General features: G+C 45.0%; 2 protein-coding genes across 7 annotated transcripts in view; one reads left to right on the top strand and one right to left on the bottom strand.

Annotated features, from left to right (window-relative positions):
* Positions 1 to 4,030, top strand: part of SUPT16H (SPT16 homolog, facilitates chromatin remodeling subunit) — a 33,557-nt gene extending 29,527 nt beyond the window's left edge. Inside the window, exons 23-26 of the mRNA XM_058666177.1 lie at positions 249 to 378; positions 1,861 to 1,990; positions 2,113 to 2,190; positions 2,745 to 4,030. Of these exons, the coding sequence (XP_058522160.1) occupies positions 249 to 378; positions 1,861 to 1,990; positions 2,113 to 2,190; positions 2,745 to 2,890 (484 nt within the window). The 3' untranslated portion in view covers positions 2,891 to 4,030. The remainder of the gene's footprint in view (positions 1 to 248; positions 379 to 1,860; positions 1,991 to 2,112; positions 2,191 to 2,744) is intronic.
* Positions 4,031 to 4,176: 146 nt separating this feature from the next.
* The window catches only part of LOC101533636 (RPGR interacting protein 1), a 41,718-nt gene continuing 28,917 nt past the window's right edge, over positions 4,177 to 16,977 (bottom strand). For 5 of the 6 annotated variants that reach the window (XM_058666182.1, XM_058666178.1, XM_058666179.1 and 2 more), the window contains 3 exons: positions 13,359 to 13,443; positions 10,487 to 10,617; positions 4,177 to 4,374 (listed from right to left, as the gene is read on the bottom strand). In XM_058666182.1, the coding sequence (XP_058522165.1) occupies positions 4,262 to 4,374; positions 10,487 to 10,617; positions 13,359 to 13,443 (329 nt within the window). In that variant the 3' untranslated portion in view covers positions 4,177 to 4,261. The remainder of the gene's footprint in view (positions 4,375 to 10,486; positions 10,618 to 13,358; positions 13,444 to 16,977) is intronic. The other variant, XM_058666180.1, reaches the window with a different exon arrangement.

The following is a 16,977-nucleotide window of genomic DNA, read 5'->3' as shown; positions in this document are numbered from 1 at the left end:
ATGAGTGAGTGAAAATCAGGGAAACTGCTACTTAAGGGAACGTTTGGAAGAGGGGTGAGGGTTAGTGTCCTGGGAGGTGAGGTAGCAGCCGCTGAGGCTTGCTCTAGAGGCATGATACACAAACTATCTGCTTGAAGGTTGAACATTTAGGAAAGGGTTGTCTGATCAACAGCGATACTAATGACCAAATGGATACAGAACCTTCTCAGAAAATACACAAGAGTTTTGATTTTGTAATATCTTTGCAGTTCCTGTGACCTAAAGTATACAGAAGGAGTACAGTCCCTCAACTGGACTAAAATCATGAAGACCATTGTTGATGATCCCGAGGGTTTCTTTGAACAAGGTGGCTGGTCTTTCCTGGAGCCAGAGGGTGAGGTGCGTGAGTGTGGGGTTTCTGTCCTGGCATACAGTGTTGGCTGATATTATTTGGACACTTAGGAAAAGGTATATTAATACACAAAGCGCCAGACCTGTAGGGAGAAACTCGGCACAACTTGGTATTACTGCTTCTATGTTACTTTTATAGGTCTATAATACATTGAGCATTGGTAACCACTGATAAGATTTTTTTGAAATGACAAAAATTGTTCCTGGATGAGTTTATCATTATTGGAGAATTTTTCAAAACATTTTACAACAGAATTTTTTGGAAAATAGTAATCCCCTCATATTTGGATAATGTGTTATTACAAAAAGTCTTATTACCTTCCTTGCGTAAGATGAACATCTTTGGGCCTGGCGCGGTAGCCTAGCAGCTAAAGTCCTTGCCTTGAACGCGCCAGGATCCCATGTGGGCGCTGGTTCTAATCCTGGCACTCCACTTCCCATCCAGCTCCCGCTTGTGGCCTGGGAAAGCAGTCGAGGACAGCCCAAAGCCTTAGGACCCTGCACCCACATGGGAGACCCAGAAGAAGTTCCTGGCTTCAGATCGGCACATTACCAGCCGTTGCGGTCCCATGGGGAGTGAATCATTGGATGGAAGATCTTCCTCTGTCTCTCCTCCTCTCTGTATATCTGACTTTCCAATAAAAACAAAATAAATCTTTAAAAACAAAGGAAAGATGGACATCTTTTAAAGTTTTTTGTTTGTTTGTTTTTGGATTTTTTGTTTGGTTTTTTGTTTTGTTTGTATTTGAAAATCAGTTTATAGAGACAATGAGAGACAGAGATATCTTCCATCAGCTGGTGCATTGCAGATGGCCACAGCAGCCAGAGCTGAGTGGATACTAGAGCTTCTTCCAGGTCTCCACGTGGGAACAGTGCCCCAAGGCCTCAGGCCATCCTCCACTACTTTCCCAGTTTATAAGCAGGGAGCTGAATCAGAAGTAGAGCAGCTGAACCACAGACAGCACCCAGATGAGATGCTGTCCCCACAGGCAGACGATTAGCCTGAATGACTGACCCCTGCACCGGCCGCTACTGAATCTTTCAGAAATGTTTTATGTTTCAAATAACTATCCCTTAGCAATCATTTTTTAAGATTTATTTATTGACAGCACAATGGCAGGACGAGAGAGCTTCCATCTCCTGGCTCACTAAAATTGGATGCAACAACCAGATCTCAGCTATCCTGGTCTCTTGCATGAGTGGCAGGAACCCAAGCACTTGGGCCATCTGCCACTGCTGTCAGAGTGTATTACCAAGAATAGGCGCAGCAAGACATTCCAAACTGGGCTGTCAGCATTGCAAGAATTGGCCTGACCCACTGCACCGTGCCAGCGCAGTAATCTAAAATACATTTTGAACACGTGGTTTTTGTGGTTTCTGTCTATAATACTGAGTTGCTTAACTTCCTGAAACAATAATGTAAGGAACAATAAATCAGTAAATAGCACTGTGTTGTTTGTAACTCCTTAGGGAAGTGATGCTGAGGAAGGAGATTCAGAATCTGAAATTGAAGATGAGACTTTTAATCCTTCCGAGGATGACTATGAGGAGGAGGAGGAGGACAGTGATGAAGATTACTCATCAGAGGCAGAAGAATCAGGTTTGTCATTACACAGGAAGTTTGTGCTGGCTTTCTTATCTAATGTTATTTCTAGAAACTAAAAGAACTGGGCTGTTCCATTCTATACTATAATGGCTAAAGTTTAATCAATTTGATTCCAGATTATTCTAAGGAATCATTGGGCAGTGAAGAGGAGAGCGGAAAGGATTGGGATGAACTGGAGGAAGAAGCTCGAAAAGGTTTGTTACTGTCTATTCATTTTACAAACTGTAAGTTAACAAATGAGAGCAGCCATCATCACAGCACAACAAATTAAGCCACTGCCTGCCATGTCGGCAGCTCCTGTGAGCATCATAATGTACTGGTCGCTCCGCTTCCATTCTGGTTCCTGCAAATGCACCTTGGAAAGCAGCCAGAAGGGCCAGGTCTGGTGGGAGGCCAAGATGGAGTTGTGGGCTCCTGGCTTTGGCTTAATCCAGCCCTAGCAATTTGGATAGTGAAAAATGAAAATGAAAAATATCTCGCTCTCCTACCTTTTAAATTTTTTTAATTACCGACTCTGTCCTAAGCTTGCTCTAATTTGTGTGTAGGTTGCCATTTTTAACCCGTAATTCTTCCTTTTATAAAGAAACCAAGGCTCAGAAAGGTGAAGAAGTTAAGGTGGTCACAAGCTAGTAAGTGCCTGAGTATAGGTTAAAAATTAGTGTGACTCCAGGCTACATTCCCCTGTGTCATGTGGTTCCATATAGCTGTGCTAACCTATGTGTGACTAAGCATGCTTTCTTCTATTTAGCGGACCGTGAGAGTCGTTACGAGGAAGAAGAGGAACAGAGTCGAAGTATGAGCCGGAAGAGGAAGGCTTCTGTACACAGTTCAGGCCGGGGCTCTAACCGTGGTTCCAGACAAAGCTCTGCACCCCCAAAGAAAAAGAGGAAGTAACTTCTGAACTTTGGTCTTCAGCTCCATTTTTCCTTCATCCGACCCCTGAAAGTTTTACATGACATAGAAACTGTATTTTTCCTTTTGTTTCCTTTAAAGCTCTGCCATTTGTGTTTATGGGTTTAGGGGGCCATTTGTGTGGACCAATCTACCTGGGGAATTCCAGGCCCTCCTGGACATGGACCAGTGGCCCCATGCAGATGGCAGGGGAGGCGGTAAAGAAGGACGGAGGCTCATGTTGTTAATAGTGCTCCATTCCTCTTCCTGTCGCCCTGTCGGGACATCGATGGCTTCTGACATCTTACTCTTGGTGTCTCAAAGCTGTATTTCCAAGAAAATGGTACAGGCTGATCCTTCACCTGTGCCATGGTCTGGACCAGCAGATTCAGTCCTTCATCTTATGCCAAGACCTTCCTCATGTCACTCTAAGTTCCATCATTGCAATAATCAAGAAAAGGTTCTTAGAATTTGCTAATGATGGGATAAATCATGCAACTTGAGCTAGCAAGGCAGATTGGGCTGGTGCCTTCATCTGAATTCTGCTTTCTTGCCTCGTGCAGAGTCTGAGGTGTTTCTGCTGACTTAGAAGCAGCAGTGACACTCCCTAGCTCAGTTATGTCTCCCTTTACAGTCATACCTGCCACCACAATAGAGGGCAGGATTACCACTATCATTTCTGATATAGCTAAGGATGAGAAGTTGTGCCTCATACCCTGCTTCCAGAGAAACCTAGAGGGAGGCCCAAAGGAATCCACCTTCAGGTTTGCCTAGAATGCCCTGGCAAGAGGAGAGGAGAGGAAGGGAGGCCACATCTTGAACGCAGCTTCTCTTCACTGTTGCTCCTTACACTTATCTGTCCTGTATTTATCACAGTTTCTGTTGTGACCAGCTTTTTAATATTGGGGGAGTTTATCTTGCCATCCCTGCTCCTGATTCTCTGCACCTACCCGTCCCACTGCAGTTCTTTCCGTATTCTGTGACTTTTAAGAGAAGAGCGGGGGAGGGATCGTGGATTTTATGTTTGTTTATTTTTTTCTCCTTAGCAGTAGGACTTGATATTTCAATTTTGGAAGAACTAAAAGAAATAAACTGTGGGGTTTTTTGTTGTTGCTTTGTTTTTGTAAATTCACTCTTTGTGACCATTCTTTTTGCAATTCCTTAAAGTAAGCCTTGTTTTTGCCTGGTGAACAATAAGATGCTGGAGAAAATGTCCTCATCCAGCTAGTGTCCCCAAAGTACTTTCACCTTCAGATTGGGAACTAGTAAGGACATCACAGTAAACCAGATTTATGGTATAGCAAGTTACTTTATAAGAGATTTTTTTCTTACTATGGTTCCCTCAGATTTTAGAATGGAATAGCTTCTCTTCCTTCATGAAAACAAATCTTCAGTCATCTCCTTGTAAATAGCATGGAGGGCAGCAGCTGCTTGAAGGGAAACCTTCAGCCTTCCTATTGGGGTAGCCTTGTCTTCAGGGCTGACAACTGTTGAGAAAGGGGGAAAAAGTGTCAGCCACATTATCATTGCAATAAACACTTCACAGTCTGGTGTCATGTTAGGTGCTGGGAAAGCTCCTTTCATAGGGAGCATCAGCCTGAAGGAGGAGGAAGAGTGATGACGATACAGCATGCAGGTGTAACAGAAACCCCAAGGTGCACAGGGAACTAAAACTACTCACCTAAGCTAGAAGAGGGTTCCTGGAGTCAGAATGAGCTGAGTCTCAGAAAAGCAACTTTCATACTAAGCATGTGCCAGGACAGAAATGAGGATACACAAATAACAGGTCCAAAGGGCCTTGCTTTAAGTCTTCCAAGCAGTGACAAACAGAAACAGATCTTGCTTCTGCTGGCCACTCTGCAGATTGCCCCAAAGATGGGGGTAGGCTAGAATGAGGCTCGAAGCTTCATCCAAGCCTCCCACAAAGGGACATGCCCAAGTACTTGAGTTGTCTCTTGCTTTCCCAGACATTAGGAAAGGTAAATCAGAAGCAGAACAAGCAAGTCCTGAACTGGTGTTTTGCTGTGGGGTGTTTGCGGGCAAGGGCTTGACCCACTGTACCACAAGGCCAAATTGAGCACTTTAGCTGTAACTAATGGACAGTTTCCATCTATCTAGAAAGATGAGACTATTTGAATAAGACAAGTAGACCTCTTATGATGCAGTAATTGGGGACAGAGAAGAAATGCAAGGATTTCAGATATCTGATTAATACTAAAGAGCCAATAGTAAAAAGGTTTACTAAGTATGTGGCCAGCAGTGTGGCATAACGCATTGCATCCAGTGTGGACAGCACTTTAGTCCCTGGCTGTTACACTTCTGATCCAGCTCCCTAACTGCCTTTCAAAAAATTTTTTTTTCAGATTTATTTTTTTTAAGGCAAATTTTACAGAGGGAGGAGAGCAAGAGGTCTTCCTTCCCCAGGTTCACTCAGTGACTGGAGCTGAGCTGGTCCAAAGCCAGGAGCCTCCTTCAGGTTTCACACTTGGGTGGGAACCTGACCCATCCTCCACTGCTCTGATCAGAAGTGGAGCAGCTGGAACATAAAATGGTTCCCACAGGGGGTGCCAACACCTCAAAACAATGTTTTTTGCTTTTTGTTTTTGTTTATTAAATTAAGAAATAGCAGTTTAATAAGTCAATGTTGGTAAGGAAAAGGAATCAAGGATGAGCATTCTAATTTTCCTCATAAAATGGTTGGAAGAGAAAGGATATGATTACAGTCAGTGAGGTGCCAAGGGGGACACAGCTCATAATGACAAGTACCAGTGTATTCTGTATAAGAAATCTGGAATTGGGCCCAGTGCAATAGCATAGCAGTAAAGGCCTCACCTTGCACACGCCAGGATCCCATATGGGTGCCAGTTCTAATCCCCGGCAGCCCCGCTTTCCATCCAGCTCCTTGCCTGTGGCCTGGGAAAGCAGTCAAGAACGGCCCAGAGCTTTGGGACCCTGCACCCACATGAGAGACTTGGAGACTTGGAGGAGCTCCTGGCTTCGGATTGGCTCAGCTCCAGCCATTGCAGCCACTTGGGGAATGAACCATTGGACAGAGGATCTTACTCTTTGTCTCTCCTCTCTATATCCACCTTTCCAATACAAATAAATAAATCTTTTTAAAAAAAATCTGGAGTAAAATGCTGATGTGAGGTGATTTTTAAGCAATAAATAAGACCCTAGTGTGGATTTAGTCATCCAGTAAGAGGTATAAGGAAGAAAAAAACCAACATTTGAACGAGGACAATCCAGTATTTGAAAGACTAGACTAAAGAGGAAAAAACTACAAGAATAAAAGCACCTTGGGCCCAGTGCAGTAGCCTAGCAGCTAAAAAAGTCCTTACCTTGCACACGCCACGGGATCCCATATGGGCACAGGTTCTAATCCTGGCAATCCCACTTCCCATCCAGTTTCCTGCTTGTGGCCTGGGAACGCAGTCGAGAATAGTCCAAGGCTTTGGGACCCTGCACCCATGTGGGAGACCTAGAAGAAGCTCCTGGTTCCTGGCTTTAGATCAACACAGCTCCAGCTGTTGCGGCCACTTGGGGAGTGAATCAGCAAATGGAAGATCTTTAATATCTACCTGTCCAACAAAAATGAGTCTTAGACAATAAAAACCCCAAGAGGCCTCAGTGTCCTGAGGACACTGTCGGAAAGTGTGATGGTGCAGACCTATGGCACCATCAACATCAGCTAAAGAAGCTGTTTAAGATTTTTCTTCCGTCTGATGATCCGCTCCTCAAGTGACTGCAATGGGCAGAGCTTCACCAGGTCTCCCGCTTGGTGCAGGGTCCCAAGGTCTTGGGCCGCCCTTCCCAGGCCACAAGTGGAACCTGGATGGGAAGCAGGGCCCATATGGAATCCCACCATGTTCAAGGTGAGGACTATAGCCCCTAGGCCACTGTGCTGGGCCAAAGAGCTGGATTTTTAAATGGTAAGAAAAAAGGAAACTACTGGGGTCGAAAGACTTTAAAATCAGACTAGGGAGGCCTGACGCGTTAGCTTAGTAATTAAAGTCCTCACCGTGCACATGCCAAGATCTCATATGGGTGCCAGTGTGTAGCCCGCATGGGAGACCTGGAAGAAGTTTTCGGCTCCTGGGTTCAAATCAGCTCAGCTTCAGCCATTGTGGCTGCTTGGGGAGTGAATCAGCGGGTGGAAGATCTTTCTGTATGTATGACTTTCCAATAAAACAAATCTTAAAAAAAAAAAAAAAAAATCAGACCCGGGGCTGTCATTGTGGCCAACAAGCTGGCACCCCATGTGACTGACTGTTCAAGTCCCTGCAAATGCACCTAGCAAAGCAGTGGGCTGCACCTGTATGAGAGAACGGAATGAGGCTCCTGGCTTTGACCTGACCCCTCTGGCTATTGCAGCCAAGTGGGGAGTAAATCAACAGATGGAAAATTTCTCTGTGTGTGTGACCATGCCTTTCAAATAAATTTAAAATCAAACACCATTGTGCTGAAATATTGATGACTGGGGGGGAAAACCTGGACATTGGAGAAAGGCATTCCACGTTAAAATCTCATTTAGGATGCCCACATTCCATGTTGAGTGCCTGATTCCACTCTAGCTGCCTTGTTACTGGTGCACCCTGGGAGGCAGTAGACAATGCTGAAGGAATCAGATCCCTGCCAGGCACATAAGAGACCTGGCTAGAGTTCCGGCTGCTGACTTAAGCATGACTTGACTCTGACTGTTGCAAGCATTTGAGGAGTGGAAGATGGGACGGTCCGTCACCTTGCCATTCAAATGTATTTAATATTTACCATTTTCTTGGAAACTGTGTTATCCTTTTTTTAATGATGTATTGTTATCGGAATGGCAGATTTACAGAGAAAAGGTGAGACAGAAAGCCAGGAACCAGGAGCTTCTTCCACATCTCCCACACGGGTGCAGGGTCCCAAGGCCTTGGGCCATCCTCTACTGCTTCCGCAGGCCACAAGCAGGGAGCTGGATGGGAAGTGGGGCAGTTGGGACACCAATTAGCACCCATATAGGATCCTGGCACATATAATGGGAGGACTTTAGACACTAGGCTGCTGTGCTGAACCCTCAAATGTTACCAAAAAAAGTAAGAAGCACTCAGTAGTTTTTAAGATTCTCCAGGCCTGGGGCCCGGCAGTGTGGCCTAGCGGCTAAAGTCCTCGCCTTGAACGCCCCGGGATCCCATATGGGCGCCGGTTCTAATCCCGGCAGCTCCACTTCCCATCCAGCTCCCTGCTTGTGGCCTGGGAAAGCAGTTGAGGACAGCCCAATGCATTCGGACACTGCACCCGCGTGGGAGACCCGGAAGAGGTTCCTGTTTCCCGGCTTTGGATCAGCGCTTACCGGCCCGTTGCGGCTCACTTGGGGAGTGAATCATTGGATGGAAGATCTTCCTCTCTGTCTCTCCTCCTCTGTGTATATCTGGCTGTAATAAAATGAATAAATCTTTAAAAAAAAAAAAAGATTCTCCAGGCCTGGCGTGACAGCATAGTGGCTAAAGTCCTTGCCTTGCACGCACCGGGATCCCATATGGGCACTGGTTCTAATCCCGGCAGCTCCACTTCCCATCCAGCTCCCTGCTTGTGGCCTGGGAAAGCAGTGGAGGATGGTCCAAAGCCTTGGGACCCTGCACCCGCGTGGGAGACCTGGAAGAGCTCCTGGCTCCGGATTGGCTCAGCTCCAGCTGTTGTGGCCACTTGGGGAGTGAACCATTGGACGGATGATCTTCCTCTCTGTCTCTCCTCCTCTCTGTATATCCGCCTTTCCAATAATAAATAAATAAATAAATCTTAAAAAAAAATTTTTACAAAGGGCATGAAAATCAGGAGCAGCAGGTATGTTTAGGCATGGGGACAGGAGGCAGTATTGGGAGAACTGCAAAAAAGCTGACACGTGGCACTGACCATGTGCCAGACACTGTCCTAAGCCCTTGACAGTCTTCCTTCATCTTAGATGAAGCCTCTACTCTTTCCAGCACTGTAAAATAGATAATTACTGCTTTGATGGAAAACCACTTGAGGAATATAGTGACACAATTCATATATCAGCTGACCTTTGAGTTTTTTTAAAGATTGAGTTATCTGAAAGTCAAATGGCCAAGAAAGAAGAAACAGAAAGAGCTCTTCGGTTCTACTGGTTCACTCCCTCAAAGGCTACAATAGTAGGAGCTGGACTAGCCTGAAACTTCATCATGTTCTCCCAGGTGGGTGATATGGGACCAAGTACTTGGATCACATCTGCTGCTTTCCAGGCACATGAGAAGGGAGCTGCACTGGAAGTGAGCAGCCAGGACTCCAGCCACTGATCACATGGGATGCCCATGTCATAGGCTGTGCCATCACTACTAGCCCCAGTGTTGAACTTCGTAACCCTGAGTTTCAATGTCATCCCCCAAAAAGGCTATGATCATGATTTAGTAGATAGTCTATAAGAATGAGGAGATGGGACTTGGTGATCAATGCTAAGAGACAACAAGAGACTTGGGATGTAACTCATTCACACAGAAAGGGATATTTATTACCTGTACCAACTAATTTCGAGAGAGGCTGAAAATTTGAATACAAAGAATTTCTGTTTAAAAATCCCTTTGTGGGGGCGTGGCCTAGTGGCTAAGGTCCTCACCTTGAACGCTCTGGGATCCCATATGGTCGCCGGTTCTAATCCCAGCAGCTCCACTTCCTCTCTATCTCATCTCTGTATATCTGACTTTGTAATAAAAATAAAATAAATCTTATTAAAAAATAAAATAAAAATTCCTTTGTGGGCCTGGCATGGTAGCCTAGTGGATAAAGTCCTTGCCTTACATGCGCTGGGATCCCATATGGATGCTGCTTTGTGTCCCCACAGCCCTGCTTCCCATCCAGCTCCCTGCTTGTGGCCTGGGAAAGCAGCCGAGGATGGCCCAGAGCCTTGGGACCCTGCACCTGCATGGGAGACCAGGAAAAAGCTGCTGGCACCTGGCGTCAGATCAGCCATTGCAGCCACTTGGGGAATGCATCAGCAGATGGAAGATCTTCCTTTCTGTCTCTCCTCCTCTTTTTATATCTGACTTTGCAATAAAAATAAATAAATCTTTTTTGAAAATCTGCTTGTATTAGGGCCCAGCACATCAGTTCGCTATTTCTCCCCCTTTTTCAAGCATTGGAATCTCATATGGATGCCAGTTCATGTTTCACCTGCTCTACTTACCATCCAGGTCCTTGCTTGTACCTTGGGATAACAGCAAGGAATGTCCCAAAGTCTTGGGACCCTAACACATGGGAGACCCAGAAGAAGCTCCAGGCTTTGGATCGGCTAAGTTCTTGCCATTGCAACTACTTGGGGAGTGAACCAGCGGATGAAAGATCTGTCTCCCCTTCTCTGTGTAAACATCCTTTTCCAATAAGAATAAATAAATCTTTAAAGTAATCTCCTTGTATCAAGCTTTGGATATTAAAAAGAGTAATTATAATAAGGCATATGGGGGCTAAAACCACATGCTTCACCCAGAAACTAAAATTCCAATGTAGTATCTCATCAATGTCACATAGTAGCTATGCATTGAAAGTGAAGTAGAGAAAGCATTGTTATTGAGATGGCTATCTTAGAAGCACAAACAATAGTTCACTCACTGTCCAGCTCTTGCTCTAGAATATCTCTTCCCGATTCCAGGATCTGCCACAGTTCAAGATATGCATATCCCACTTCTTGGCATTCTTTTGTTTCTTGATCCATAGGATCACTCACCACTGTAAACTTCAAACTATAAAGAAAAAGAACTCATTTAACTTAGCACAGCTGATACTGTCAAACTTTTGAGGATCAAATTAATCATAACAGCTTTCCCTCGCCTCCATTTGACAGGAGTCTAGAATCCCTGCAATTCAACTACATAGCAACAGTCATTTAGCAGACGGGATAAAAATCCTTGAGATAATATAGTGGATTAAACTACAACTGTGAAGATACAATTCCTAGCAAAAGTTCACATGGGCAAAAAGATTAGACATGGGCAGTGAAGCTGATGTATGAAAGGCCCAAGGTTACATAAAGCAGAAGAGCATTTAAGTTTCTAAACAAAATTTGAGCACCAAGCTTAGGCAGTGTAAAGAAAATTAGGAACTTAGTTGTAAACAACAGCATAGAAACTGCTCCTTAGAGCCATGGGCCTTAAAAGGGAAATGCACGTAGCAGAGTAAACTGAAAGCCGAGCACAGTCTAACCATTAGCGTCATCTTGACTTGGCCTTCGTATTACCTTGACTGAGCAAATGATACTGAACTCCAATCTGCACAATCTGGCACAATCTGCAATCTAATTCTATTAATCTTTTAAGATAAAATTCACCATTTTTACCACTTTACAGTGTACAATTCAGTGTTTTTGTTTTGTTTTGTTGTTGTTGCTTGTCTTTTGTAGTAAAATCACACTGGTGTGCAGCCATTACTACCATCTATTTCTAGCACATTGTCATCACGGCCTAAAATAAACCCCCTAACAATTAATTGTGCATCTTAGCAACCACTAATCCGCTTTCTGTCTCTCTGGACTTGCCTATTCTGGACATTAACTATTCCTATTGCTTTTTGCTTTGTTTTTTTTTTCTTTTTCTTTGCCTATTTGTTTTTTAAAAAGCAAATATTTTTAGCTAATAGTGTGCAACAAGAATAAAATTTCAAGCTTTTAAAGCATACAGTTAAGCCAACAAGAAGGAATTATTGGGAAGCAACAGTGTCAGTGCATTAAGCAATATTTAGTTGTGATTATGCCTCTGTATCTTGACTGAGAACTTCAACAAAATGAAAAGATGATGCCAACGCCGCCATCTTAGTTTTTCCTGGAAAGGGGTGGCAAGATGGCATCATTCTATGCCAGGAATGATGCCAAGTGATTTGCACAAACTTGGTTATCTCAAGTTTATTCTCACCACAGACTAGAAGGTAAATAATATTGCGAAGACCTTACAACTAGTAGGTGCAAAGAGGCAGCATTCTGTATGCTGTACCACACTTGCAAAAAAGAAAAAGTCGAAGGTAAAATCATTCAAACTCTAAAACCAAGTAGGAAAAAATTACCACCATAAGGAAATGAAGAATGTTCAGAAAGGCTGATCAAAAGCAAAACAAAAAGGTGGGCATTTAGCATTGCAGTTAGAATGCTGCTTGCAATGCTTACAGTCTGCTCTACTCCCAGTCTAGCCTCCTGCTAATGTGCATCCAGAGAGGCCACAGCTGATGGCTGAGGCAGTCGGGCCCTGCCAGACATCTGGGAGACCCAGCTTGAGTTCAGGGCCCCTGGCTTCAGCCTGGCCCAGCCCTTGCTTTTCTGGACATGTGAGGAGTCAAAAAAACCTTCTTTCTTTCAAATAAGCATTTTTTTAAGAAACAGAAAAATAAAAACCTAAATTTAACATCAGCACAGCAGGGAAAAAAATCACTTTTCGTTCCTAAAAGTCCCTAGAATCCTGAATCTGTTTAAGCCCACCATGATACTGATGGCAGATTCACTGTTCATTGCAGCTGGTTCCCTTTTCAGTCCTATCTAGGAATAACTGGCAGCAATATAAAATAAATTCAATGGGCATTTAGAAAGAGTAGTTTAAAACTCTAGTCCTGTATAGTTTCTTTCCCACACACTTACGGAAGAAATAGCATTGTCAGATTTCAAACCCAAAAACAATGTACACACCTAAATTTCAATTTCAGCAACATAACTTGTTTAGTGTAAGTATGCCTCACGCATTTTATCTGAAAACTGTAAAAGGATGGATTCTCAGACCTGAGGGATAATAATGTCTGTCAGCTCTCTGAAAACTTTGAGACTGACAATTTTTTTTTAATGTTTATGTATTTCGTTGTATTTGAGGGACAAGCAGGCAGGCAGAGAGATCCTCCGTTTTGCTACTTCAGCCCTTCAAATGTCCACAACAGCCCAGGCTTGGGCCAGGCCAAACGCCAGGAACCTGGAACTCAGTCCTGGTGGGTGGCATGGACCCAAGTATATGGGCACCCTCAGGGTACACCGCAGCAGGGAGCTGGCACCAAAGCAGGGGATCTGGGCCTCAAATCCAGGCATTCACACACAGGCTGTGGGCTGTTCACCACTGCACGACACCCCTGCCAAAAGGATGCTAGAAAGTAGTCCTGTAAAGACACAACTGTAAAAATTCCAAATGTAAAATTAATGCCATAAAGGCATAATAAGTTATTTACCATGCCACTACCTACATGACAAATGAAATCAGTGATCTTAGAAGGCCAAGAAGTCTAGTCATTCCACACAAACTCCATTCAAGTAAGCTGCAGCCGTAGAAAAAGTGCCACCCAAACAGGGCCAGTCCAGTGGGAAGTGAAGCAAGCCTATGAGATCATCCCACCATTCGGGTCATCAAAAACAGTAAGAGCAAATTAACTCTAAGACAGACATTAAAATATTCAGCCTCAACACAAAGTCTGAGCTGCTGTCAATGCCTGCTGGCTCCCGCTGTTGGAAGCAGATGCTTACTGCCCTTCCTCGGGGTCTCGTCCGTGCAGCATGGTGAACAGAAACTGCCTTCGGCCCTGCTGCTCCAGCGGGTCCAGGTCTATCACTGGGGTAGGGGAAGAGAAAAAAAGAAATCACAGCGTTGCTATTGGTTCAGAAACTTTCTTTTTTCTTTCCCCCTCACCCTCCCCTTTTTTTAACATTTTATTTTTATTGGAAAGGCAGAGTTACAGAGCGAGAGAAAAATCTTCCATCCACTGGTTCACTCCTCAAGTGGCAGCAATGGCTAGACCTGAGCTATCCCTCCAAAACTAGAGCCAGAAGCTTCTAATAGGTATCCCATAGGGTGCAGGGTCCCAAGGCAATCCTCTACTGCTTTCCCAGGCCACAGGCAGAGAGCTGGAAGGGAAGGGGAACAGCAGCAATACAAACCAGCATCCATAAGGAATGGTGTGCTTAGAAGTGGAGGAGTAGCCAATTGAGCTGTTGTGCCAGCCTCAGAGACTTTCTTAAAGATGACTGTACAGGAGGGCTGCAAGCTGAAGAAAACAGGAGCCAGTCCAATGGCTCACAGGCTAATCCTCCGCCTGCAAGTGCTAGACTCTGCACTGCTTGGGAGATGCAGAAGAAGCTCCTAGCTTTGGATTGCCTCAACTCCAGACACTGTGGACACTCTGAGAGTTACCAATGGATGGAAGATCTTCTCTCTCTCTAGCTCATTCTCTCTGTAAATCTGCCTTTCCAACAAAAATAAGTCTTTAAAGGGAGGAACCTAACTCAACAATGATTTTTCCCTCTGTTCTCATTTTTTAAATTCTTTAAAAATATTTTTAAAGTCCTTGAAAATAGTTTTAAAGCATGATTTATTTTTAAGCTTTCATTTATTTTTATTGGAAAGTCAGATTTACAGAGAGAAAGAGATACAGATAAAGGTCTTCCAACAATTGATAACTCCCCAAGTGGCTGCAATGTCCACAGCTGAGCCGATCTAAAGCCAGGAGCCAGGAATTTCTTCCTGGTCTCTCATGCAAGTGCAGGGTCCCAAGGCTATGGGCCATCTTCAACTGCTTTCCCAGGCCACAAGCAGGGAGCTGGATGGCAACTGAAGCAACCAGGACATGAACTGGCATGCTTACGGAATCCTGTAGCATGTGAGGGGAGGCCTTTAGCCACTAGGCTAGTGCATAGAGCCCATGTTATTATTATTTTTTTTACATGAAATTCAGAGTTACTGAGGGTGGGGGAGGAAGGACACAGGTCTTTCATCCACTGATTTACTCCCACAATGACCAAAACAGCCAGAGCTGGGCTGGTCTGAAGCTGGGAGCCAAAAGCTTCCTTTGGATGTCCCATGTGGGTGTTGGGGTCCAAGGACTTGAGCCATGCTCCGCTGCTCTCTCCAGATCATAAGTAAAGATCTAGATCTGAAGTGGAACACCTGGGACTCAAACCAACAACCATATGGAATCCTGGCAGCATAGGAAGAGAATTAGCCTGAAAACCCAATGTACTGGCTCCAATATAAAATTTGCCTTTGCAAATATAGTTATTTTAGCAAAAGAGAAGAAAAGGCGAGTGCAGAGGCACCCATGCACTGGTTTCACTCCCAAATGCCTGCAGCAACTGAGTGTGGGAGGTAGATACTGTGCGTCCACCTCTCCCACATGGTCAGCAGAGGTTGAAATATCTAAGCCTGCTGCCTCCCAGGGTACACATTCGCAAGAAGCTGAAGTCAGGAGCAGACCCAGGACTTAACCCAGCAACACTGCTGCCCCTGGAAGAGAGCAGGCCCAAGTACCTGGTTCCTGCCACCCACGATGGATAACTGGCTTTGGCCTGTCACTGGAGGCTGTTGTGGACATTAGGGAGTGAACATAAGGATGGAAAGTCCATCATCTCCACTCTGTCACTTTGACTTTCAACTAAAAAAATATATGTGTTTAAAACAAATAATAAAATAGGGTCCCACAAGTTAAGCCTTCACTTATGGCATGGCATCCCATAGGGGCATGAGTTCAAATCTCAACTGTTTCACTTCTGATCCTTCTACCTGCTTAAACCTGGGAAAGCAATGAAGGATGGTTCATGTGGGTGACACACAGGAAGCTCATGGCTTCTGACTTCAGAACAGCCCAGCTCTGACCTTTGTAGCCATTTGGGGAGCAAAAGAGCAGATAGAAGATTTTTTCTCACTGTAACATCTTCAAGTAATATAATAATATAATATTTGAAGTAATATAATGATAAAATAATGTTTTTTTAACAGTTGGGATTACTAGCAAGCTGGTTTGAAAGCTAAGTAGCTGGGATCCACAGCCAGCACCCCAGCATGGATACGAACACCCCGAGGGGTACAGGAACTGCTGACACCTGCTGCATCCACACAGACTGCTCTGCCTGCCTTACCTGTCAGCAGCATGAGAGGAGGAAAAAGAGCGCATGCATGCCTTTCTCAAAATATCTATACCCTGTGAACCCTTTCTTTCTTTATTCTTATTTTAATTTTTTTAAGATTTATTTTATTTTTATTGCAAACTCAGATGTACAGAGAGAAGGAGAGACAGAGAGAAAGACCTTCCGTCCGATGATTCACTCACCAAGTGACCACAATGGCCAGTACTGCGCCGATCCAAAGCCGGGAGCCAGGAGCTCTTCTGGGTCTCCTACACAGGTGCAAGGCCCCAAGGCTCTGAGCTGTCCTCAACTGCTTTCCCAGGCCACAAGCAGGGAGCTGGATAGGAAGTGGAGCTGCCGGGATCAGAACCGGCGCCCATATGGGATCCCGGTGCATTCAAGACGAGGACTTTAGCCACTAGGCCACGCCGCCGGGTCCCCCAGTAGCTTTTAAAGAAAGGGTACATAGGAGGGCCTAGCAGCTAAAGTCCTCGTCTTGAATGCACCGGGATCCCATATGGGCGCCGGTTCTGATCCCGGCAGCTCCACTTCCTATCCAGCTCCCTGCTTGTGGCCTGGGAAAGCAGTTGAGGACAGCTCAGAGCCTTGGGGCCTTGCACCCGTGTAGGAGACCCAGAAGAGGAGAAGAGGTTCCAGGTTCCCGGCTTCGGAACAGCGCTTACCGGCCCGTTGCAGCTCACCTGGGGAGTGAATCATCGGACAGAAGATCTTCCTCTCTGTCTCTCCTCCTCTCTGTGTATATCTGGCTGTAATAAAATGAATAAATCTTTAAAAAAAAAAAGCTACTGGGAAAGATGATCTGTTGAAATAACACAAGAGGAGTCAGCATTGTGGCACAGTGGGTGAACATAGCTTATGATGCCAGGGTCATTGTAAGATTCCTAGGCCTCTCTGATATTCTGAAAGTTTTTCCCATTGGATTTGAAAGGCAGAACAACAGGGAGAGATCTTATTTGATGTTCACTCGCCCAAGGTCAGCCATAGCCAGGGCAGGTCCAGGCTGCAGCCAGGAGCCAAAAACCTCCCATGTAGGTGGGTAGGCCTCGGCCCTTTGAGCATCCATCCACAGAATCCAGGGATGCTGGACTGGAAGCAGAGCCAGGACTTGCACCCAAGCACTGTGATATGGGAGGAGGACATCCCTGGTGCCATCTGCCCCTAGTGCTTTCGTGCCTTTAAACCACATGCATATACTTCAATACAGAACAAAAATTTGGACCCTCCA

This window comes from Ochotona princeps, chromosome 6, assembly GCF_030435755.1.
Source record: "Ochotona princeps isolate mOchPri1 chromosome 6, mOchPri1.hap1, whole genome shotgun sequence".
Taxonomy (NCBI): Eukaryota; Metazoa; Chordata; class Mammalia; order Lagomorpha; family Ochotonidae; genus Ochotona; species Ochotona princeps.
The sequence above is the reverse complement of the archived record's forward strand: the minus strand, read 5'-3'. Positions and strand labels throughout refer to the sequence as shown.